At 30.3% G+C, this 27,786-nt stretch overlaps 1 protein-coding gene across 1 annotated transcript; it reads right to left on the reverse strand.

Annotated features, from left to right (window-relative positions):
- Positions 1-518: 518 nt before the first annotated feature.
- Positions 519-27,391, reverse strand: LOC148311139 (uncharacterized). The gene is made up of 2 exons (XM_088257108.1): positions 27,008-27,391; positions 519-2,062 (listed from the first exon to the last, which is right to left on the reverse strand). The coding sequence occupies exons 1-2, from the start codon at positions 27,020-27,022 to the stop codon at positions 815-817; spliced, it is 1,263 nt and encodes a 420-aa protein (XP_088113234.1). The 5' UTR covers positions 27,023-27,391; the 3' UTR covers positions 519-814.
- Positions 27,392-27,786: the final 395 nt, after the last annotated feature.

Genomic DNA, 27,786 nt, shown 5'->3' on the forward strand with positions numbered 1-27,786 from the left:
GAATAATGTTTGTATAAAAAAATACTTTGTTGGGATGCCCCTTATATGTTCAACATGTTTTTTTGTTGTTGTTCTTTTATACAAAGCTAGTGCTAAGTTTATGATTCAAGAACTGTTTTTTCATACTTGTACCTCTTTATCTTTTATTCATTGATAAAATATGATATATTTCATGTCCTTTCTTATGGTGAGAGTTACAAGTTCAAATACATATATTGTATATACAGACACAATAATAACTTCAGTAAACACAAATAATAAAAAAATACAAAAAAATACAGTATTTTATAATGATATATTTATTTATGTACAAAACGATAAATATTCAACAAAAATAACAAAAAAATATAATATGAGACAAAAGCATACAATGTTTCATCGAAATAAAATAGTCACTACTTTTTATTTATAAAAAAAAAAACAAATGAGTAATATAACAGATTATTCATAAATAAAATAATGAAAACAAATTGCTGCAGTCCTTACATCAAATAAAAATGTTTTACCAATAATTTATATTTTTTTCTAATTATTTTTATTTATTTACTTATAATTTATGTGCAATTACAAGCACGATTAATAAAAAATAAAGATGATTTTTTTGTTTCAGTTTTTTGACTGGCACGTAAAGCAAATTCCAACATTATTCATCTCATTTCTAAATACTAAATCTCCATTGTAAAACATAAGTGTTGCGCATGATTAGCGACGGAATGTCACGTTTTACTCTTCGTAAAGACGTCAATCAGAAAGGCAGATATTCACACGTTATAGATAATATGTAAAGTATTACATTTTTATTAATGGCATCATTCTATGATTTGATTACATTTTTCACGTGTCTTTTGAAATTCTTGTATACAACTCCGTGAGGCGTCGAGTACATTTGGTTCGGAGTGAATCCATTCTCAAACTTGTATCCCTGAGACGCTATGAGATCGTACGTGGCGAGAGGTTCTTTGCTTAATCCTCTTTTAAGATATTCAATCTGAAGGGAAGACGGGATGTATGAGTCGAGTAAGGAAGTGGGCTTCCTTCCGTATGAGTAGCTGTACATTGGCTTGTAGTCTTGCTCGATTCCATTGCTGTGGGGAACATAATGAGCGTCGTCATAGCTGGGGCTGTAACTGGGTTTATAATGGTCTTTTCCTAAATTTCCTGAAATATGGGAGTAAATCGGGTTCGAAACGCTGTGTGCGTATTGAGGTAGAACTTTTGGAGTTTCCTCTGGCTTCTTGAGGAATCTCAGAGCCGAAGGTTTTCTGTAATAGACTGGCTGAGGAGATATCTTGTAATCCACTTGGGTATATAGTTGTTGGCGTGGAGCTTCGTAAATCGGGGAGTATTTTTGTGATAAAACTGAGTATTTCTGGTAGTTAGATGAATGAGAAGGAGCTTCAGAGTATTGTGATTGGTGTTCTTGATATTGTGGAACCGTGGCATATTGCTTCTGAAGATGAGAGCTTTCATCATCGGAAGATTGGGTGTATTCTGGCTCTACCGCCTTTGCGGATTGATCATCACCTTCTGCAGTGATCGAATTATGTTGGCTAGCATAGGCGTCAGCTGGTTGATACACATACTGATATTTCACAGCTGGTTGGTTTTGATGGTACTGACCTGTGTACAATGGGATATTATTTGAAGCTGATGGAATTTGAGGAACAAGGATATACGCCATAGGTACTGCAACATGGGGATGTTGGGCATAGTGTTCAGAAGTAGATATTTGATTGTAAGTATCTGGTACACCTTGTGGCTGTCTGACTATAGCGCTGTACTTAGCGCCAGTAGGATGGTAGACGACGTTTTTCGATGTATAAACTGCTTGAGGTGCTTCTGAAGGGTTTGTCTCCTCGACAGCATACTGATTCTTGTCTGATTCAGTTGTTCCGTACTGAGAAGTTTGATCCACGTTCAAGTATTCGGTTTGGCTTTTTTCATCTTCCGTATTTTTCTCGCTTTTCAAATTGTCCCTTTCGATATCTTCTAAGTCGATTTTCTTGTCGTTTGCCAGGACCAAGCAGCATAACGCCAACATCGTGACGCCTCGAATCACCATCTATGAAAAAAGAAAAAAAATATGTTAGAAGGTTGGATGATAAGTTTTGTACTATCATGTTGTTAATTAAGCGTTTAGTTAACAAATATAAACAATTTAATTTAATTAATTCATTAAATAGTATGTAACTTCATAGTAATAAAATCGGATTTTTTATTATTATAATATAATATATTTATTTATTATTTTTGCTTAACTAAGCACTGGATGCAATACTTAGTCAGTCATATTTTGTTTACAACAAGTTAGTATTGTAAAATAGATTATTTTTTTACATACAAACATATTAAATAATATGACAATATTCTGGAGACAACGAAGGGTTGATGGTCCCAAAAATTAACAATAAATATGGGAATAGAACACTTCAATATACAGTTTTAAACATTTTCAATTTGCTGCCGACGGAAATAAGAGGTCAAAATAAAATATGGTCCAAAGGCAAAATAAAGGAATGGGTAAATAATCAAGAGTTAATTCTATGAAAATTAAAAATGGTTTTTAAAAAAATACTTCAGAGATCACTCTCCATATGGGTGGAATGCCTTATTTAAAAAAATATATATATTTTTTTTGTATGTTAAAATCTCTAACCCTTATCCGCACCCCAATGGTGCATAGGGCATTTAAACGCAGTGTTATCTTGTTCGTAAACACATGAAGGAAAGGTGATCAGCCCTCCGCTTCAGGTACCAGTCCAGGGTAATATTGAATAAATATTAGAGTGATAAAAATCACTTTTATTTATTTGACCCCCTGGGAATCGAACCCGAGACCTCCAGAATGGTAGCCGAGCGTGCTGACCATTACACTACGGAGGTGGTTTGTTAAAATAGATAAAAAATAATAATAATAAAAACGTATGTAAAAAGAACTCCACCGACAATACACATAAAGTGGCTTGGTGGATTGCAATGCAGCAAAATTGTTTTGGAAAATGGAATTAAAATACAAATATTTTCAAGAATATAACGATATTCTGGAGAGATGTATTGAGTTGAATATTATAAAATCCTCAATATTATTAATATTTAAAGCATTTACTTTGTGGTTAGTCATTTTTACTTATTTATTTTATTACAAAAATGTTAATAAAATTAGTATATAACCACTCACCGAGATTTTTCCGTCTACCGGTTTCGAGACGTACCCGTCTCTTCGTGTAAATGGTGCTATGGTGGTGAAGGGTAGTATTGTTTGCATGCTGTGTTAGTGATTGTCCTGACAAAGAGACGGATACGTCTCAAAACCGGTAGACGTAAAAATCTCGGTGAGTGGTTATATACTAATTTTATTAACATTTTTGTAAGAAAATAATTAAATTATAAAAATCAATCATTTGAGGTTTTTTTATAAATTTGAACACCCATTCCGTAAATTACCGAGAGCCCACGCATGTGGGAAAGTTATGTCAATTAATTTTATTATAACATCAAGTTTGATAACATTTGAACGCTCTGCCTCTTGCTTGGCATCATTTATCCGTGCCTCAGTTACGACACGTTGATCGGATGTTATTAATTATATTTACTCAAATCTTGCGAAAGATGTAATAAAAAATCACCGTAGGTGATTCATTTCTGTTCCTTGGGAAATATCAGAAGACAGGATGATATATTTTTAATGTAATAACTCGTATTTTTAAATTCAATAGAGAGGCAAACTGTTTCAAATTGATTGTAAAAAAAGTTTCTTTTATTTCGAAAGATATTTTCATATTATAGTAATATTTTTGTGAAATAAAATGATAGCTTAAATAAAAAAATAAGATATTAATTTTTTATTTTAAAAGTATTGTTACTTTTGTGGTACGGTTATTATGTCGCTCACTCCTTTCAAGAACGTCATAAATCAAAAAACTTGATTTTTCAGGAGACCGTTTTTAATGTTTAAAAATATAATACGATGTATTAAAAATAACTATCAAGCGACTTATGAACTTTTTACTGTGCAACAGATATTTTTAGGTAAAACCTGAAGGTTTTTTCTCCATTTGAAAAATATTTAGTATATTTAAATAAAATAATCAAACAATACCTTTTCTTCAAAATGCAAAAACAACACTTTCTGCCCTGTAGCGGATAAATATTAAGTTAAAAATATGCCTCTTTTGCTGGGATATAGTACATTTTCTGGGCATTCTGAAAACATGCACAACTGAAAATTGACGATTTTTGATTTATGACGTTCTTGAAAGGAGTGAGCGATGTATAATACTCCCTTTATTATTCATCGTTTATTTTGTGTAGTCTATAGTTAACCTGATGATGGAATGGTTATTCCGAAGCCGGTAATCATGAAGTAGTGTGAACGAACGAAAGTCCACGAAGAATGATCAGGAGAGTTTCAATATAAAATTCGTAATTTACCGCGTTTTTTAGTTTATTAATGTAATCACGGTTAGTTTTGAGAAATGCCTATGTTCTCATCGACAGGTGGAAATATTTTTTTTTTCACCCGTTAATGAAAAACCGTAGTTCTCAAAACTAGTCGTGTTTCTTTTAATAATATTAAAAAAGTGGATGTAAACATTTTTTTTTTATTTTAATAAATGAAAACTAAATGTTAATAATTTAACATTTGAAATATAAAAAACGCCAATTGTACTGAGAAGTGATAAATAAATTAATTAATTATCATTTCAACACATCCTTTTTTGCCTATTTCCAAAAAAAAACCTAAATAGATTTTAATATGAACGATTTGTCCAGTAAATAATTTTAATATTAAAAATACAACAAATCAGTTTGTATTTTCACCTATTGATGAGAACATCTAATGTTCTCTTACTTTCATAAACTCAAAAAAGGAGTCTCATACTAGTGTTATCCTTGTTTAAGTTTAATTAATATCCTTTGTTTTCTCCGTTTACTCCATAAGTTCCTTCATTCCACATTTAACATAGAACGAATGGTTTATTTTGTATTTTCCTTAATGGCAGTTAATTATTACTATTGTTTTTTTTACTCTTCTTTCTCTTTATCTCCTCTTACATATTTTATTATTATTTCAATATATTCTTTTTAACAGAATTTGCAAAGAAGGTATTCAGTTGACAAAAATTTATGTGGTAATAGGATATAAAAATCTATCGGATTTAGTGATGACTTACAAAATATGACAAGACGAATAAGATAATTAAATGAGCTATGTGACAAATCTTGATTGATATAAGATATGAATCCATTGTTTATATTGTATTGTTATATCTTTTGTATTGTTTATAGAGATCAATCTTTTTTGTCTATTATGAACTATACACATCCAGTATCGTTTTTAAGACATATAAACTAAGGCGAAGATAATTTTCTAAGGCAACTAATATGGTAAATATTTCAAAAAATTGTTTTGTTTGTAAGAGATTAATTTAATCTCAAACGAGTGGAGGCTTTTAAAAATAATAAAAAAGTTACTTCACGTTAGTTCAACAAAATAAATTAAACTACACTCCGCTTTTTGGTATCAATTCTCCAGCATCTGGTAAAAGTGTAATGAAAGTGGTTCTGAATCAAGTGATCGTACGAACAAGCTAATAAGTAAACAATCAAGTTATACTTTTAAGTATCGTTAGATCTAGATCCGTAAAAAACGTGTTAGGTAAACCTTACGCGAGCACAAAACACATCCAGTACATTTGCACAGTGAATTGTAGAAAAGAAAGTCATTTAAAATTAATGAGATGTTCATTCGCATAACATAGCTGCTATGGCATTTTATACATAAACTCCAGTAACTTGTTTTATAACCTGATCTCTTGAATAGAATAACTTACATGACTTATTAATCTAACCTGTATGTTGGGAATGCACAGGATTATTTATTGACATGTAAGAGATTCATTATAATTGACGGGCAATATCTATTCGCTATGGACCAATGTCAATGACTGCAGCAATGACATTTTTACTCTCGTTTGTTCAGTTAACATATTTGATCTCGATCAATACCTTTTACAGTATTTAGTTAAAGTCCAGTTTCTGCAATATTTACCTTAGGAATACATATCGCTCACTCCTTTCAAGAACGTCATAAATCAAAAATCGTCCATTTTCAGTTGTGCATGTTTTCGGAATGGCCATAAAATGTAATATATTCCAGCAAAAGAGGCATATTTTTAACTTAATATTTACCCGCTACAGGGCAAAAAATGTTGTTATTGCATTTTTAAGAAAAGGTATTGTTTTAGTATTTTTTTTAAATAAACTAATTATTTTTTAAATGGATAAAAAACAGTCAGGTTTTACCTAAAAAGATCTGTTGCATAGTAAAAAGTTCAATAAGTGGCTTGAAATTCATTTTTAAAACATTGTGTTATATTTTTAAACTTTAAAAACGTTCTCCTGAAAAATCAAGTTTTTTGATTTATGACGTTCTTGAAAGGAGTGAGCGATTTGTAATATTCATTTATCAAAAACAATTTTCAAGATTTTTTACTGATATCTCTTTTATTACGAAACAAAATATGGATATGTGACCATTTACATGGCTAACGACCATTTTATACACAGTGTGACTTCCACTATTCTACTTTCATCCTTATTTTGCCAACTTCATGCTTCACTTCCGTATATTAAGGTTGGAACCAGGACTCTATTGTGCACTGTAAGTTTAGCTTTCGCTGATTTTTTTTACTTAAACTGATATCAGTGCTCCATTCACTAAATTGTCAGCATTCACTCTCCTTTCTATAAAATTATCAATTTTTTCATCCCTATAAAACATACATATGAATACGATTTTTATTTTTTCTATCTTTACTACGTGTCTTACTTTTTTTCAAATATTGAGTATTTCCAACAATTTTATATCTTTTCATTTACTACATACATACTTAAACTATGTTTATTTACAAGCCTTTTACATTTCCCTCCCATACAATTTAATATTTTTTAATCGATAGGCTGCAACTTTATTTTCTTTACACGCGGTAAAATTTAACGTAGGTAATTGAATTTTTTCTTTAAACACCATTTTTGTATTTAAAAAAATAATTTTTTTTTTTCGAAATAAATGCATGTTTTAATAACAAAAGAGTAATTGAAAGGTATCATGTTAAACCCTTATCCGCACCCTTATGGTGCATAGGGCACTGCATTGTATAAACGCAGTGTTATCTTGATCGTTAACACACAAAGGAAAGGTGATCAGCCCTCCGCTTCAGGTACGAGTCCAGGGTAATATTGAATAAACGTTAGAGTGAAAAATTCACTTATTTATTTGACCCCCCTTGGAATCGAAACCGGGACCTCCAGAACGGTAGTCGAGCGAGCGGACCATTACACTACGGAGGCGGACGAATTGAAAGGTGAGGAATTTAAAACAATATAAATAATTATTTTTTTCATGTTTTTTTTTCAATCAAGTTTCAATACATATTCTTAAAAATGTGCGTTTGCGAATACCTCCTTATTATAAAACTCTAATTTTGCAACATTTACCCCCAGTTCCATTATTATGTTGAAATGTTTTATTATTTGTCTTGTACAATTTAATATTTAGTGTTACTGACGTTCTAATTTAAAGTGGGAGGAAATGGACCAAAACATGCCTCAAGTTGTAAGTCATTAGATGGTAATAGCATACAAGAAATTAACCCGGGGTCAAACAAGATGATTAACTATTTGTCTAGCATTAATACACTTGTTTCACGTAAGGAACATATGAAGTAGTTAGAATAATAATGGCAAACATAAAGCTCCTAAGTGCCAAAACTATAAAGTGTTGCAAAATGAGCACTCGGCGTGGCCTTAAATATATATATTCTTAAATCTTCGCGTAAAGTTATAAATGATTTTGCCATCATGCATGCAATATTTTTTATGTTTTACTTGAAATTGTATGTAATGTTAGTTTTAATTTTTTTTTTAATATGTAGGTACTTAAGTGATTATTTCGTTAAAGAATCTGCAAAAATTATTGAAATAGAAGGTTTGTTGAATTTTTTTTAAACCTAAGCAACATTATTCTTTCTTTGTATAATGACCAAAAAAAGTATTATTTATTATAAATCATTTTTAAAAAAAGGATATAAGCCGTGTTCAAATTTATATTTTCCATTTACAACGATGTATTATTTCTTTTTAATTTAAATTTTACTTAGTAAATACCACAATTTCTTAAAATCTACTGTGACACGTGTTTCGATGCATTCCGCATGATTTGATACCTACCTGTATTGTGATTTTAAGCAATTATGACATGTTTTCTTGAAAGTTTTTCACAGATACTTTGTGGCACATTTTATAAACTTTATAAAATGAAACAACTTCATAATGTTTTTGGACAATTCCATTCGTAGTTGTCATCCGGAGTTGACGTATTCGCTGCGCAATGCTCAATAAAAACAACATTTAGGAGTATTTCCCGTTTTTTAAATCATATTTTCATATGGTGTACGGAGTGCGTGTAAGTTTTTGGTATCGTAAGGGAAGGGTAATTAACTATAACCTAACTATGACTATTTCATTGTTTTAGAATTTAGTATATAAGCCCTGATGATGATAAGGTTCTTATCGAAACCGGGTGGATAAAGAGTACCAATAAAAAAGGGTTAAAACAAAGTTGTTTTATTTTATAAAGTTTAATTATGAAATTATTCTCGAATGCTATTCTTATGAACGAAGCGGACATAGTAAAGTTTCTATTCGAGTTGACCCTCACTACTTACAGTTTCTTTTATAATCCTTAACCATTACGTCAAAATTGTTTTAGCACTTACGGCATTTTGACCCCCCACCGGCGATAATGTAGACTACATGCTATTACCAAGGAGCATTATATTTTAAAGCATCATTATTTACCTCAGCGAAAGTGGCCTAAGTCTTAAATTACACTAGCTGTGCTTGCCTTATGACACGAGACGAAACAAGTGGATGAAATTACTTTTGCCACTTGCAGTTTTAGTACAGGCTGCTTAAAAAGACTTTTCAAGGTTTTTTTTATATCTAATTATGGTTATAAAACTCTAAAGATAAAACTTGAGGATTTTTAGCTCTTATTGTGTTTTTTAATCGCATCTTTAATGTGGTATATAATAATAAGTGCTAGAATTTTTTATATAGTTGTAAATTTTATTGCTATTTTGATATGTTTTACACCCCATTTGTTTTGTTACAAAATATAAAAGGCCATTCTTATAACAGTCGATATTAACCATCTAACTAACCATCACACTGCTTTTCCTCAGGATGAGGCAGAGAGAATAGAACGCCACCCCAACCTTTTGTTTGCAAACAATCTTCACCGCTTCCGTATTCATGCATCTCCTCATACATACACACCAATTGTTCCGACTTCTGACCAGACCACTTTCAAGTATTTGAAAAACTTGATTATGACAATGTTGGCTCAGTCTTCCTCTGCTTTTATTACAAACCACATTCGACGTTTGATAAATTACGAAATAAGTATGATATTTTTTTTAAGTAATTAAAAAAACTACATTTGTTATTTGTTTATCAGTCTTTTTTTACTCGCGCCATATCTAACTGCGATTAGATTCAAAATTTGATATTTATATTTTTGATGAGTAAAATGGTATTAATATAAAAAACACACAACACATACACCAATAAATTACTCAAAACCATTATTTTGAAAGAAAACTAAGCATGATCAAGTATGTCAAATACTAGGTAGTCAGCCGAGGAGTCTGAATAATCAGCTAGTTTGTATGAGGAGATGCATGAACGTGAAGAGGTGAAGAATGTTTACAAAGACAGAGTGGTGTGGTGTTCTATTCTCTCTGTCTACCACTGCGAAAAAGAAGTGTGCGAAAAAATGATTGGTAAGTTTGTTTGTTAGATATAAACTTGAGAGATTTATAATAAATATGTTCATACAAATGTTACATTTAAAAGGTACATTACCTTTGAACCATGGTGTAGATTGATAATGCAAGACATAAATCAGAACGAATAATCTCCCATTTTACCAGATTTGATCAAGATAAATTACTAAATTATTTTTTAAACAATACAATCTTTTCCGCATTCAACAATATCTTTTTTTATATACACGTGTTATAAGCCAATTTAAATATTAGTTCAACGTCATAATAAGAGGTTTGATGAACTTAATGATAATTTACGATGAAAAATATGTACTTTTCTTTGAAATTACTTCTGGGTCTAAATCAAAATCAAGTATATTGATAATTTATTACACTTTCGTTTTCTTATAAATTCGTGATACGATTATAGGTTATAACCATAATTTTAGCGTACATATCGCTCACTCCTTTCAACAACGTCATATATAAAAAAAAAAAGATTTTTCATAAGATCGTTTTTAAAGTTTAAAAACATAATAAAATGTATTAAAAACGAATATCAAGCCACTTATTGAACTTTTCACTATGCAACAGATTTTTTTAGGAAAAATATTTAGTATGTTAAAAAAAATAATTAAACAATACATTTTCTTATAAATGCAGAAACAACACTTTCTGCCCTGTAGCGGGTAAATATTCAGTGAAAAATATGCCGCTTTTGCTGGAATATACTTCATTTTCTGGGCATTCCGAAAACATGCACAACTGAAAATTGCCGATTTTTGATTTTTGACGTTCTTGAAAGAAGTGAGCGATATATGTAAATATGTATGTATTAAAATAATAATAATAATCTTGGAAGATATATATAACACCATTTTCGTAAAATACTACCTCAAGGACGCTTACAGATATGTAGGACTTTTCTTTAAACAAAATGGTTTCGGAATTCACTTAATCTCAAGCTTTTTACTAAAACAAAATAAATTCAAATGTCATTTAAATAAAATGGAAAGCAACTTTTCCTATCATTTTGACGAAGCATTAATAAAGATTGAGATTACTGAGACGCAAACATTATTTCGTCTTATTGATTTTGAAAAACATAATATCCGTGAAAATAGGTGCCGGAACGCTGATCCACCGCGTTACATGGAAAAAAAGCCCTGCAGATATGGATAATGATATGAAAATGATATTTAAAAATATGTAGATACATTTAGACATATCGTCCACTCCTTTTAACAACGTCATATATCAAATATCGTCAATTTTCAGTTATTCATGTTTTCGGAATGCCCATAAAATGTACTATATCCCAGCAAAAGCGGCATATTTTTAACATAATATTTACCCGCTACAGGGCAGAAAGTGTTGTTTTTTTCATTTTGAAGAAAAGGTATTGTTTAATTATTTTTTTTAAATATACTTAATCTTTTTCAAATGGAAAAAAAACTAAAAAGATCTGTTGCACAGTAAAAAATTCAATAACTGGCTTGATATTTATTTTTAATACATTTTATTATATTCTTTAACTTTAAAATGTAATGAAAAATCAATTTTTTTGATATGTGACGTTATTGAAAGGAGTGAGCGATATGTCGTCATTGTTGTTCTAATTTGTTCTAATGCGACAAAGTTAAATAAATTAACTTTGTATGAGGATCGAGTAGGATGGTCGGCTGTAGTGCGTTAGTGATGACCGAAGAAGAAACATAGATTTTTAACATGTCAATATGTAACATATAGACAGGTTAAAAAATCATGCACCTATTGATCGACATCTGCAAGAAATATTCTTAAAATCTTGCGTGATGAAATATTTACTTTGTAAAATTACCAATACTTAAGAGGTCTAATAGCGTTGGGCAATGCGGTATGTTTTAACAAATTCATCTTAATTAACGAAGAATGTTCTATCTTACATTTTTTGTTCTAGGCAATCGAGGAAAATTAAGATACTGTACATTTAAAAACCATTATCGCCAGCAACCGAATTTCATCACATTGTGTTAAACTCATTAAAACATTGATGTTTTCTTCTTTAAATACCTACATTATATCATATATTATGATAACCCACATTCTTTAGATCTTTTATGGTCAAATTGTTAAAATCTGTTTTGTTCATATTTTCATGTAATTATTACATCATTTTGGCATATGTAGAGTAATTATATCGTATCTGTATTTGCAGATTTTTTTCCATGTAACGCGGTGAAACGGCGTTCTGGTACCTTTTTTCACGGACATAATTTTTAATGAAGAAGATAGATGAAGATAGATGAAGAAGAACAAAGATGTCTGGGTATTTGCAAGGCCCTTAACAACCCGTCATAGACTATTTTAAATAATCACTTAATGAAGTGATCACTTTAACCGGCCTACGGAGAGTCATATGCCCTGTAAATACCCAGACTTCCTTATCCTTCTTCGTATTTGTTGAGATATCAAATTGTAAAATATAACTCCTGAAAAACCCAGATTTGTGAACAAGGCTTTGGATACACAAAGTTAACAATTACACGTTAGTTTCGAGAACTATAGATGTTCTTAGCAACAGGTGAAAAAACAAACTAGTTTACTTTATATTTACCGGAAAATGTAATTTTTTAAACTCGGATATAATTGTTTTCTTATTAATTACATAGTTATACTGAAATAAATGACTTTTTAATGGTAAACTCAAACAAAAACTGAAGATAATTACACTTGATTTAATTGCCGTGAGAATTGAACTTATATCTACAGATTTAAATAGACATTAGTCCGGGAGTACACAGCCAGCTTTGAACGGTCACAGTCGGTGTCATTTTTGGTTTCAATACAAAAAATACGGATGAAAATCTGCCTGCGTATTCCCGGACTTAAAGTCTAGATAAAAATGCTAATTACTAGCACAACTTCTTCACAAAGCAGTGTTCTATGCACAATTGGTGGTGATAAGGGTAAGAAGAAGAAGAAAATAAAGAAAACGCAAAAAATATATAATTTCTGTTCTGTTTCTACGAGATATGAAATGTTCAATGAGATTCTCTTATTCTCATTAATTGATTCGGCAGTAACTTTGTGGTAAAATCCATCAATTTTTTACTAATGTATTACTTAGTAACTACCGCTTTTTTGAGTGGTATTTACTGAGATTCTTTTAGGATATGGTATTAACCCTTGGTAAACTATAGTCCAGTGTTCCGCAAAGTGTGTGTCGCGGCACACTGGTGTACCGTGGTGATTAGTTGGTGTGCCGCGGAAAAAATCTTGTTTTGTGAAAACAACACAATTGCTCCTAATTTTGATTGCCTGTGCTGAGTTAAGTAGGGCTCATATTTCGCATTAAACATAACATGTTGAATATGTTACCATAATATGGTAAACATGTACCTGTAAAATTTCTTAATTTGGTAGGTATACCTTGAACAGAAAAAGTTTGCGGAACACTGCTATAGGGTATATCGAATTGATTTATTCAGTTAATATAATAAATAATATAAGAACAATATAATAATATACAATATTTTTACCCTGAGCTGTTTAATTCATGTTGAATCGATGTCATTTCAACAAATAAGGCTGTCGTTTTGATAGAGTCCACACACAGGACTCTATCAAGGTTCATTAAATAAAATGTTGTAAATTAATTATCAGGTCAAATTATAAGCTTAAATAATAAAAGTTAAAATGATATTTTCTGGCGTTTCTCATGTGTGTGATTATAATCCAGGATTCGGAACTCACATACTAATAATAGAGTTTCTGCTCAATAAAAAGCTTCTTTTCATCTCACCAATAGATGTCTCTAGTGAAATTCTAGTGATTCAAGAACAATATTTCAAAATTGGTTCATACATATAGAACTTCCAAGAATTCGAGTAGTGTGGTTGTCAATAATGGGTAGAATTGGTGAATGTTACACGTGTGTAAAGTGATCACTTAAACCAGCCTATGACGTTCGTCAGTCCTGTAAATTCCCAGACTTCCATACTCTTCTTCATCTTTGATGAGATGTCAAAAAATAAAATTACTATTTTTTTTATTTAAATTTCATAAAAGAAGAAGTCAAAATAATATTAAATAATCATTTTAAAAAGTTGGAGGATTTTTTTGTGTCGGAAACCGGTCCATTGTGAAGCCTACAGACATTCGATAATTTTCACATATTTTTTAAAGCACTTTCTACACTCTTACAACTTAATTGACGTGTAGTGTATATAAAAACGTGTTACGTTTACGGTATCGCACGTAGGCTTGAACGTTATACTAATAGCAACTAATCATAGGTTTTTATGTTTGCAAATCCTATAATCTTATATATATAGAAGTGAAACATTAAGATCTGAGAGTGAAATATTAGTTTATGATTGAACAGATAGATGATTTCGTATATTTGGGAAGTATGCTTTCTAGGGATGGAAAGATTGATATAGAAAGGAGAGTGAATGCTAGAAACAGAATAAAAGTTGGACTTAAATCAGTTATAGGAAATACAATAAAACCTATCACCGAAAGCTAAACTGGCATAACAGAACTGATCCCTGGTTCTAGCTCTAACGTATTGAAGTGAAGCATGGAGTTGGCAAAAAAACATGAAAGTATACAAAATATAGTCGAAATCTTTTATTTTTTAATTAATGAAGTTACATTTTTAAGTACAACAAAATACATTTTTTAAACATTTATACATAAGGCAAACTTTTAGTTTTAAATTCGCTGTGCCTCTCCGAAAAAGAGACTGGGCTCTTGTGCTTGGAGAGGGACTTACACTCATGGTTTAATGTTTTATATAATTAAGGGTATAACAGTCTTTTTTATATATTTTATAAAAGATTTATATGTAATGGTCATTAATTTTTTTCTTAAGAATTTTTATAACTACAATTTTTTAAATTTCTTTAGGGAGTTTATTGAAATATTTTATCTACTCTCAGATGATAGAGCGATAAACCGATGTATGATATATGATCGAATGATGATATTAGTAAAGAATGCAACGCTGAGATGCGCATTTTCGATAAAATTAAGACAGGTGTGTTGGAGATGGTTTGGACATGCGATAGAATAAATGTGGAAAGAACCATAAAACAATTTAATGATAATTTAGTTGGAGTAAAGAGCAAAGAAAAACCGAGAAAAACTTGGTAACACCTAATATCGGTAGTGTAAAGGCAAAGGGGTATATCTGTCTCAGACCAAATTTTACAGGAGAGCAAAAACAAACATCTGAAATTAAATAACTCATTTATTTTATGTATTTTTAATGTACATATCTTAATAAAACTAAATAAGCATTGCAACTACAGCTTTATCCTTTTGCCAGATTATGGAATACACTATTTTAGAGATTTTGTGGAACAAACTACGCAGTAAATGAAAAATTGACAGATATACCCCTATGCCATTACACCACCGATATATAAGTATTTTAATACTTGAAAGCAGTCAGGTCAGGAGTCGGAATAATCGGCGGGTATGTACGTATGAGGAGATGCACGAATGTGGAAGAGGCGAAGAATATTTTTCAAAGACAAAATGGTGTGACATTCTATTATCTTTGCCTACCATTGCGTGGAAGCGGCGTGTTGATAACTTAGATGGTTAGCTACAATTTAATATAATCTAATATTCGGCGAGAAAAAATCCGGTAACTGGTTACTCTCGACCAGCAACCGGATAATACACATTGGATTGCAAATATTCGGCAAACACTCGTATATTTTCATGCATAATGACGGCAGTGTATTACTTTTTGCATCAGAAAGTGAGAGTTCCAGTTCTATAATGCCCACGATTTCAGACAATGTTTGAATTACTACCGAGTTTCTTTTCTCATTGCAAAAAAAGAAGTTATGTTGCTCTTCCATTGTATTGCGGCTGTTATGAAACGTTAGGCGTCGATTAGTGCATTTAAAATCAATATGCAAATAAATAAACAATGGTGTTTTTCATAAATTTATATCCCACATTATAATAAAAACTGTTTCCTTAAACACACCGATAGTTAATGAGAGAACTAATGATTTATTTTATTATTTAGAGCAGTCGTTCTGTAACCGTTATGTGTAATGGTCAGCACGCTCGGCTACTGTACTGGAGGTCCCGGATTTGATTCCCAGGGGGGGGATCAAATAATTATAAATGATTTTTCCACTCTAATATTTATCCAATATTACCCCGGACTGGTACCTCAAATAAGCAGCGTGATGGTACGTTAATAACTTTATTTATTATATAAATAAAGTCATGCTAACCTTTGTATTGTAGTATTCATAGAATACACCTAATTATGTTAAAATGATTACAGCTGCTTCAAAATAAAAATTGTGTTTAAAATATATTTATGACTTTATTAAAAACGTTGTATAAATGTCAACAATAAATTGATTGAGTCATGTGGGGTCCGATGTGAAAAACAATTTCTTAATATTCAAACGACTCACACATATGGCTCACTCCTTTCAACAACGTCATATGTCAAAAAGCTTGATTTTTCAGGAGATCGTTTTTAAAGTTTATGAATATACTATAATGTATTGAAAATAAATATTCAACCACTTATTGAACTTTTTACTGTGCAACAGATCTTTTAAGGTAAAACCTAAATGTTTTTTCTCCATTTGAAAAATATTTAGTATATATAAAAATAATTAAACAATACCTTTTCTTTAATATGCAAAAACAACACTTTCTGCCCTGTAGCGGGTAAATATTAAGTTAAAATATGCCGCTTTTATTGGGATATAGTACATTTTCTAAACATTCCGAAAATTGACGATTTTTTAAATATGACGTTGTTGAAAGGAGTGAGCGATATGTACATATATTAAATATTCGTATACATGTATTAGCATATTAAAGTTTAAAACAATATTATATATACGAATAGTATTTTAAATATTCAAATTAATAGTAGCCATAGAATAACCATAAAGATTTAAATAAAGAAACCATAAATAATATGATTATCTGTTAACGAAGCGTTATGTATTTACACTGTATATCTATCTGCCTTGACCCAGAAAACTAAATAAATCTAACGAATTTATTTGGACAAACAGAGAAAATGACTTTTTATTTTATTCCCACGGTGATTTAATATAAAATGTTATGTGAATGCGTTTAAGTCGTGTAATTTAGATAACATTTCTTTATAACGTGTTCATGTGTGGACTGAATGTATGAACTTAAACCTAAGGCGTATTTACAGATGAAAGCAAGGGCTTTCTCTATGTGAATACCGAATACCTATGTTATTATTGTTCGATTACATACTGCGAAGATGATAATATGTTTTTTCTATGTATGCTCATAGTAAAAGCGGTTGCATGAAATCGAATCTATGTTTTTTTAAACTGTCTTAGCTGTACACACATATATTTATTCTCAATGAATTTATACAGTTTTAACTCAAATGTAACTTTGCTTTAAAATCAATTAAAATTTATAGTGATTTTAAAACACTGCTGCATTTTAATTATAAAATGGAAAATCACAAAGTTAGTGCTTCAAATATAAATTGTACTATACAGTTTTGTTTTACTTTGTATTTTTTTATTATTGCCGAGATAGAATTTATGAGTAACGAAGATCTATGAACCATAATAATCGGAAATCGTAAAAGAAAACTAATCATAGGCAAGTGTGCCCATTTAACATAATTCGGTGTATCTATATATATACGTATATATATATAGATATATATATATATATATACGTATATATATATATATATATATATATATATATATATATATATATATATATTATTTTTTGACATTTCATCAAAGATGAAGAAGAATATGGAAGTCTGGGCATTTACGGGGCTTACGACCGTCATAGGCTGGTTTGAGTGATCACTTTACACACGTGTAACATTCACCAATTCTACCCATTATTGACAACCACACTACTCAAATTCTTTGAAGTTCTATATATATGAACCAATTTAGAAACTTTGTTCTTGAATCACTAGAACTTCACTAGAGACATCTATTGGTGAGATGTAAAGAAGCTTTTTTATTAAGCAGAAACTCTTATATTAGTATGTGAGATCCGAATCCCGGATTATAATCACACACATGAGAAACGCCAGAAAATACCATTTTCATTTTTATTATTAAGCTTATAATTTGACCAGATAATTTATTTACAACATTTTGAGTGTGTCCAAATACTTGTTCACAAAATCTGGATTATCTCCAATTACAGGAGTTATTTTCATATTATTTTTTGACATTTCATCAAAGATGAAGAAGAATATGGAAGTCTGATATATATATATATATATATATATATATATATATATATATATATATATATATATATATATATATATCTATATATATATAAATATATATATATATAAATAAATATATATATATATATATATATATATATATATATATATATATATATATATATATATATATATATATATATATATATATATATATATATATATATCTTATCTCAATAATTATCACGCCGTTTCTTCGCAGGAATAGGCAGGGAGAAAAGAACGCCATATCACTTAATTTAAATACTTACATTCAGGGCTTTTTCCATAATATAACGTGGTGGCATGACCTTCCGGCACCTTTATTCACGAACATATATATATATATATATATGTATATATATATATATATATATATATATATATATATATATATATATATATATATATATATATATATATATATATATATATATATATATATATATATATATATATATATATATATATATATATATATATATATATATATATATATATATATATATATATATATATATTTAAATCAATAACACATAATAATATTCTCGCGTACGTAATTAGAATCGTAACGTACAATTTGTTTTGTTAAACGTCCAATTTCATTAACAAGGGGTTCAATTTGATTTGTATAAAGTGAAAACCCTGTATAAGAATATTATTTTAGAAAAAGTTTACAACAAAAAAGTTTGAATTTTTTCATAAATTTAAAGGTTTGTATTAAATATTATAATTATGATTGGTTTCCTAGAACAATTCTGTCGCATAAATAAATTTAAAAACTTCTTTTTTTTTCATTAATTTGGTATAGTTTAACTTGAAACTTTTTAAAAATTAGTCCAAAGACAGAATGTGTAACTGAAGAATATCTATGAATCATAATTATTGTCAATTATCCAAAAACAAAACTTCTCGTATAAAAGTGTAACAATTTTACAGAATTCAGTGTCTTAAACCTCTTAAAAGATGAAAAAAATCAATTATTTAAAAATAAAACAATTAAAGAAATAAAAAGTTAAAAAAATAATCAAAGATAAAAGAAAAAAATCCAGTTATGTTACTCAAATCTAGATGTTACATCCACGAATTGGTTAAAAGCTCTAAGTGCATATTATACCTTTGTACAAATGGTTTCAGGGCATCATTTGAAATCACCCTATTGAATGTGAGTTATAGAGAATAGTAAATTACACACATTAGTAACCTATTACACTTACTTTGATCGACCGCAGATCAATCACTAGTACAACATTTAATCATTCATTTACCTGTTGCATATAACGCATATGATTAGCCGATTTAAAATTTAAAGTTAGACTCACAATTGAGCATGCAAGTATTTACATTAATATCTACGTTTCTTTATAGTCATACTTTCAATTAGAATAATTATTGTGATCATTTTTATTCTGGCTTAACTAAAGGGTGGGTACAGTACTTAAACAGCCATATTTTGTTTACAACTTCATAGTTGTATAAATAATAAAATAAGGAAGATGTAAATAATAAGATATTTATTATTCACATCACTCTTATTGAAAAATAAAATAAATAATAATAAGTGAATTTGTTAATAATAAGATAAGAGAGATGATGTTTATCTTGCTAAGGGGGTACTCGCAAACATACAATTCAATAAGCAAACGGTTGGGTGAGGAGCCATATAAAAAAAAACATAGAATATGTATTGGAATTTGATTTTTTAAAATAATTTCTTAACTATATACTGAAAAACTATTTTCATATTTTCATGAACTTGTAATAACCCTTTTCTTTTGAAAACCATATATTTATTTCGATGATAAACGAATTTTTTCAACACAAAAACGGTGTTTTACGAAGAAAAAAAAAAGACAAATGTTAAAAAACTAACTAACTTACTATCACGCCGCTTCCCCACAGGGGTAGGCAGAGAGAATAGGTCGCCACACCAATCTGTCTTTGCAAACATTCTTCGCCTCTTCCACGTTCATGCATCTTCTCATACATACCCGCCGATTATTACGACTCCTTACCTGACCACTTTCAAGTATTTGGCATACCTGATCGTGCCATGTTTTTCTCGGTCTTCCTCTGCTCCTTTTTCCAATTACATTTGCCTCATAATTTTTTTTTACCGTTCTTTCCTCACTCATTTGTTCTACATGTCCAAACCATCTCAACACACCTTTCTTGATTTTATCGATAATGCTTATCTCAGCTTTGCGTTCCTTTATTATTTACTATTCGACATCTCGGCTGTCCAAATTCAAAACACAGTAAGGGACATTTTTTTGAAGTACGTTTTTTTTGCATTTTTGGACTAAGTAGATTTTACTTAGTCCAAAAATGCAAAAAAAAGTACTACCAAAAAATGTCCCTTAATGTGTTTTAAGTTTGTACAGCTGATCTATCAAACATCGTTTTGTCGCACATTTTCTGAGAGATCGCACGCATCGACTACATTCAGTCTACTTTCATCCTTCTTTTGACAACTCCATGTTTCACTTTCATACATTAGGGTCGGAACCAGGATTCCGTTGTGTACTGCCTGTTTGGCTTTCGCTGATAGGTTTTTATTTAAGTAAAAAAATATAAAAATGTATGTGTACGATGGGTTTAACAAAGTGAACGTAATACGGGTTATTTTATAATGAAAAAATAGTCTTTTTTATGAGTGGAATTAAACTATAAATTGTAAGAGAGATAAACGGCGTAATCGTAATCATCTTGGTGAAATTTCTCCTTTAGAATGTAAAACTAATGATTTATGCAAGTAGTTTGACATCATCGCATAGTATACACATGTATGTATATTATCTTGTCAAATTTGTTTTTACTGGGAGGTCATTTTGGATGAGGTGTTTTTAGTTCCCACCATTCATTATTATTACGTAAAAAACATAATTTTATTATTTGCTAGCTGTGCCCGATCACGCGTTGCTGTGACTCAGGCTGGTTAAATGGAAATAATAATTATAAATATAAAGCACAAATTTCTAATTCGTTTAATGTAACAATGCTTGTAAAAATATTAAAATTAATTGAAACAACTTTTTTTTAATTAACAGCTGTCAGGAAGTACGCTATCGCGTGTGTTGCCTCGCCTCCTAAACATCCATTCATTTAGTCATACATGCCCTCCGATTACGCAGACTTTTGACTCCACCAGATTTAAGCTTCTAATTGATTTGATTCTGTTCTGTTTTCCCGCTCACATTCGCTAAATATAATTTCTTAGTCATTCTCTCGTTATCCATTCCTTCCACATGTCCATACCACCGTAAAGAACTCTTCCTAATCTTTTCAATTATTCCTTGTTCAACCTTACATTCCTATATTATATCTTTTTAATTCTTCGTTTTAATTCTGTCATACAATGATTTTCCACACATTCGTCATTCATTTCAACTACGTTCACTCTGGAAAAAACATCGTCACAAGTAAAAACGCCAGTCAAAGGCGTTTTACAAGCAAATTTTTTATCTGCAATGCAACGATACGTCAAAATTTCAATACAATCAGTAAATTACCTAAGAAGATTTAAGATTTTGAACAGCAAATATTTGCATTTGTAATTATATAGATATTTATTAAATTTATTACTATCGATAATGATATATTAATTATTTTAAATCGTTTCTACGTTTTAATCCTACACCCTGTAAAAACTAATATATTCATCAATTCGAGCTCACATCAGTAATTTAAGAACAGTAATAATTAATAGATCTTTCAACTACGACTTGTTTTCGTTCACAACATTTCATTAGTAAACACTGCCACTTCTGGGCAGATTGGAGCCGTTGACCTTTAGGTTCGTAGGTTAGCCAACACCAATCGACCGCGGGTGTTTGAAACAATCAATCATTTGACTGATGAAGTTTTCTTCTGACGTTTCGTTCAGTAGCCGTAGAGAGAAATCCAATGCCTACTGAAAACCGTAATATATCGACTGAGCTCTTAAGGCCCAGTATTCGATAATCTGCAAACTACATGTAATTTTCTTAACATTTTAAATAATTGAATTTTTATCTTTAAACATAAATTTAAATTGAAAAAATTAGTTTGTCTTTGATTTGATTTATATGGTTTTGAAAAGAAAAGAGTTATTGAAAAGTAGGTGTAAAAATAATATCGCCCGCTCCTTTCAACAACGTCATTTATCAAAAATCGTCAATTTTCAGTTGTGCATATTTTCGGAATGCCCAGAAAATGTACTATATCCCAGCAAAAGTGGCATATTTTTAACATAATACTTACCCGCTACAGGGCAGAAAGTGTTGTTTTTGCATTTTGAAGAAAAAGTATTGTTTCATTTTTTTTTAAAATATACTAAATATTTTTCAAATAGAGAAAAAACCTTCAGGTTTTATCGAAAAAGATCTATTGCATAGTAAAAAGTTCAATAAGTGGCTTGATATTTCTTTTTAATACATTTTATTATATTTCAAAACTTTAAAAACGTTCTCCTGAAAAATCAAGTTTTTTGATATATGACGTTGTTGAAAGGAGTGAGCGATATGTAAAAAAATTCACTACATGTTTTTTTTTTTATATCCAATATATTTATACTACATTCTTAAAAAAATGAGCGTGAACAAACGTCCAGCCCTGAGCGAGGCCGGGCGCGTTATGATTTGAACGCTTGAGATCTAGGCCTTGACTGGAAAAAAAAATGTTCGTTGAAAAAACCAAACTTACTAACCATCACACCGCTTTTCCGCACGGGTAGGCAGAGAAAATAAAACATCACACCAATATGTTTTTTTATTTTTATTTTTACAATCAATCTTCGCCTCTTCCACATTCATGCATCTCCTCATGCATACCCACCAATTATTCTGACTCCTGACCTGACCACTTTCAAGTATAAAACTAAGGCACTTTTATTGAGGTCATATATTTAAATTTTTTGATGAGTTATGAGGTGAGTTATGAATTATTGTCCGCCTCCGTAGTGTAATGGTCAGCACGCTCGGCTACCGTTCTGGAGGTCCCGGGTTCGATTCCCAGTGGGGTCAAATAAATAAAAGTGATTTTTTTCACTCTAATATTTATTCCATATTACCCTGGACTGGTACCTGAAGCGAAGGGCTGATCACCTTTCCTTCAAGTGTTAACGATCAAGATAACACTGCGTTTGTATGATACAGTGCCCTTTGCACCATTGGGGTGCGGATAAGGGTTTGAATATGAGGTGACCTAACACCCCTTAAAAGGGATATGGGACACCCTGTAGATATAGAAACACATTCTCACAAGTGATATTCAATGTCGGGAAGACTCCACATGTCAATACATAAATATAATCCAAAGTATTCGTTAATTGAGGGCATTTTCAATGATAATTAATGCTCGTATTTATGCAGGCGATATTTGTTTTTTTTAATAGATGTATTCACCAAGATATATTTTTTACCAAGAACCATCTAAAAAATATGGGAGTAGAACGTTTTAATATATCTATCCAAACATTTTTTATTTGTTGCCGATGGAAGTACGAGGTCAAAATAAAATATGGAACAAAAGCAAAATAAAGGAATGGGTAATAATCAAGAGTTAATTCTATGAACATTTTTAAAATAGTTTTTATTTTTAACTTTTTTCTGTATTTAATTTGTGTGTTTATTAGGTTAAAATGGATAAAAACAATAAAAAATGTATGTAAGAACTCCACTGAAAAGACACACAAGGTGGCTTGGTGGGTCTCTCCAAAAAACTATTTTATAATTGTTCTTTAAATAAATGTATCCAATTAATCTTCTTCTTCTTCTTCTTCTTCTTCTTTTAGGACTAGGTCCTGTCATTCTCGCTTCTGGGAGGCGGAAGACCAGGTATCCTTCCATCGTTTAGGTGGTCTTCCTGGGGGTCTGATCCCGCCTATGCTGCTGTCCGCTGCCACCCTCACCACTCGATCCGAACTCGCTCTTCTCACATCTTCTTTCTCTTCCCCATCGCACAACATCTTCAACATCGCAGATATTTCTTATATCTGAGTTTCTAAATCTGTCGCGAAGTGTTAGGCCTGCAATGGGTCGTAGAGTCTTCATTTCCGATAAGAAAAATTCTAAATAAAAATAAATCTTTCTTCTGAAATTAGTATGCAAGGTGGCAATTTTGAATTTACATTGACTAAATATTAGATACCGCATTTGATTAGTGAGGTGAGAGTAAAGAAACAATGCCAAGTTTTGTGTAATTAGATAAGATATACGTAATAAGATACTTGAATGAAATAAAAGAAATGTTTAGTGTAAGAGTGAAAAATTCACTGTGTACTAAAAATACGTTAGAAAGTACTATACATCAAATAAATAATCTAATTGATTCCAATTCCCAGTGAAAGTCGAATCATTTTTTCCGTCAGGCGTCATCTTTGCAATCATTAATTATAATTTTATTTTATTTTTTATCTTTCGCTCAACGGACCTGTAAATATACTCCGTTTTATTGATTAGCAATTATTGATTTTTAACCTTTTTTAAACGAAGTATCTAGAAATTGCGCGTGCCATTATAGAGGAATATTTGAAAAAACACAGTTTTTTTTTTACTTAAATAACGAGAAATATTTGTATTTTTATTATTCACACAAATTTTTAAATTTCGTACTGTTTCTGTGAGTCTAAGCGGCTCATTTTTAGAAATAGGTATCAAATTGTGGTAGAGTGGGTTTGAACCAAGAAACTCTGACTTAAGAGTCCGCGACACTACCACGGGACCAGAACCGGACAGTTATTCTTAGAAATATAAACCAAACAAAGGAAGTAAGCTAAATAAATACTTCACCAATTTCTTCGATGGCGCTACAATCAACCATGTTTTCAAACGTATCGAAAATCATACCGACATGTGGAAGGTTCTGAGGCCATTATTGTATACAAGTTTCAAGAATTAATGCTATATGGATATTCAATAATGGGCAGAATGGTGAACGTTACACGTGTATAAAGTGATCGCTCAAGCCAGCCATAAGCCAAGTCGTAAACCCTGCCCTTCTACATTCATACATCTTCTCATACATCGCTCACTCCTTTCAACAGCGTCATTTATCAAAAAACTTGATTTTTCAGAGGATCGTTTTTAAAATTTAAAAATATAATACAATGTATTTAAAATAAATATCAAGCCACTTATTAAACTTTTCACTGTGCAACAGATCTTTTAAGGTAAAACCTGAAGGTTTTTTCTCCATTTGAAAAGTATTTACTATATTTAAAAAAATAATTAAACAATAACTTTTCTTCAAAATACAAAAACAACACTTTCTGCCCTGTAGCGGATAAATATTAGGTTAAAAATATGCCGCTTTTGCTGGGATATAGTACATTCTGGGCATTCCGAAAACATGCGCAACTGAAAATTGATGATTTTTGATATATGACGTTGTTGAAAGGAGTGAGCGAGTTGTGGCGCGCAGTAGTCAGATTGAAATAAATAAAATTTGTCAGGTAAACATACAGGAATACATACGGTAACATGGACCGTCCGACCATTGGATGTATTCATATCAACCACACTTTTTGAATATTTTAAAACAAGAAATGCTGAAGTATTCTTAAATATTATTTTTAAAATTACAAAAATATGGATCAATTGCTCGAATCACCAAGTTCTTCAGTGAAACGATGGTTAAGGCGAAATTCAAATCCCCCTCTAAAGTCAGGGAATATCAAAGTACTAATAAATTTAAAATTTGAGCATTTAACGTGTGTAAGTAGGAATATCTTGAGATTTGCTCTCAATTTACACAACGGCTAAGAAATTTGATAAATCGAATCCGCTTAAAACAGGAAATTCATGCAAAGTGCACGTAATATCAAAACACAAAAACGTTTTAAATTTAAGCATTTTACGTGTGTTAACTCGGAATCTCTCGAGATTTGCTCTCAATTTACGCAATATCTAAATCAAAGTGATGGAAATTTGATAAAAGGTTGAATTGAATTCGCTCAAAACAGGAAATGCTTCACTAAACAATGGTAAGATATGCTACCTATAATTATGTTATTATATTACATTACGGGCGGGTAGGCACCTCTACAGGTAGGTACGTATGTCTGCTGTATTTCGCCATTACAACATAAGTAAAAATTACACCTGATGCTGAAGGAAACTTTCACATGATTGTCCAATATTTAGGAAACATAAATTGTTACTGTAACGTTTACTACGGATATTTAAATTTATGTATCGCATTTATTTGTATGTTGGACAACATGTTATTTTTTAAAAATACGTATTCCATCTGTGTTGCAAGCAACAAAAAATAATTATATACTTGCATTCATCTTCTGATTAAATAACGACAGACTATTTACAACGAATCCATGATGAATTAACATATTTTTAAAGAACAATTATTTAAAAAATATATCAATTACTCGAAAAATACTTAATTGATAAAAGATTGCACTTCTTTTGAATTAAAAAAAAAACAATATTAACAACGATAAACTTGTTCAAAGTGAAAAAAAATAAAATAACAATAAAACTAAATCCTATGTATCAGTATGTATGTGTGTATATGTTTATATATATATATACATATATATATATATATATATATATATATATATATATATATATATATATATATATATATATATATATATATATATATATATATATATTATATATATATATATGTATATATATAATTTACAATTATACCTCCATATTACTTGTAATATTTTATAATTCCTAAAATAACATAACCCTCATCTGTTTGGAATTATGTAATTTTAGATTCTTAAATGTTAGTACTTATTTTCATTACTTTTTATTAAATGTTATATTTTCGTATGTTTTTATCAACTTCCACTTACACAATATCGTCGCTCACTATCTTAACGTTTTATTTAATAATCCATCTATTTTTATATGAAAATAAAAGATTATGAAAATAATAATGATAACAATACCTTATTGAAATACATGTTGACAGCCCAGGAACGATGTGTTGTAATACGAAATTGTCCAATTTAATTCACAATATAAAATCACGATGCACACGCGTGTAAGACAAAAAACAATTTTCTCTCCTTGGGTGAAAAATGCATTCTTTACTGTGGCAACATTATCGTATTTTCCGCGGTCACGTTAAAAACAGAAACATTAAAATTTTAAAACATTCGTTCGATTCCACAGACAAATACAAAAATTAAAAACGTTCAATTTGGCGGGTGTTATTTTAAATACAGTTCAAAGCGTTCGATCTGACAGCTTATTTCGATTTAAGAGCGGCTTATGGCGGGAAAGTGTTTTAATCCAACGCGTTGCGACCAACGGTCACTGACGGAATGGTCATATTGTAGGTTATGTAGTAACGTTAAATACGAAGCATTCGAGTACAGCGGCGTTTCGGATTAATAGGGAAGGCTGTGCTCCTCTTTCGGGTATTATCTAAGCGCTTATGGTAATTAAAGCTAGGAAATTATCTTGATGGATGAAACAGAGCATTTTTTCTGATAACCAGCCATCTGTAAAGCAAACAAAATGTAATAAGCGGTCTCGGCCGAGAGGAAACTTGATTAATATCTAAGTTAATAAATAATTCGGATGAATGACCTAATCACTAAATGCATCATTTGTAAATTCTAATTTGTGAAACAGTTTAATTAAACTGCAGCAATCAATTTCAGGTAATGATAGATTTGATTGATTCAACACTTGTATTTATTTATTTATTTTAAACGGGAAA

Source organism: Brachycentrus maculatus, unplaced genomic scaffold (genome assembly GCF_059751285.1).
Source record: "Brachycentrus maculatus isolate JH-2025_06_01 unplaced genomic scaffold, ASM5975128v1 h1tg000071l, whole genome shotgun sequence".
Classification (NCBI taxonomy): Eukaryota; Metazoa; Arthropoda; class Insecta; order Trichoptera; family Brachycentridae; genus Brachycentrus; species Brachycentrus maculatus.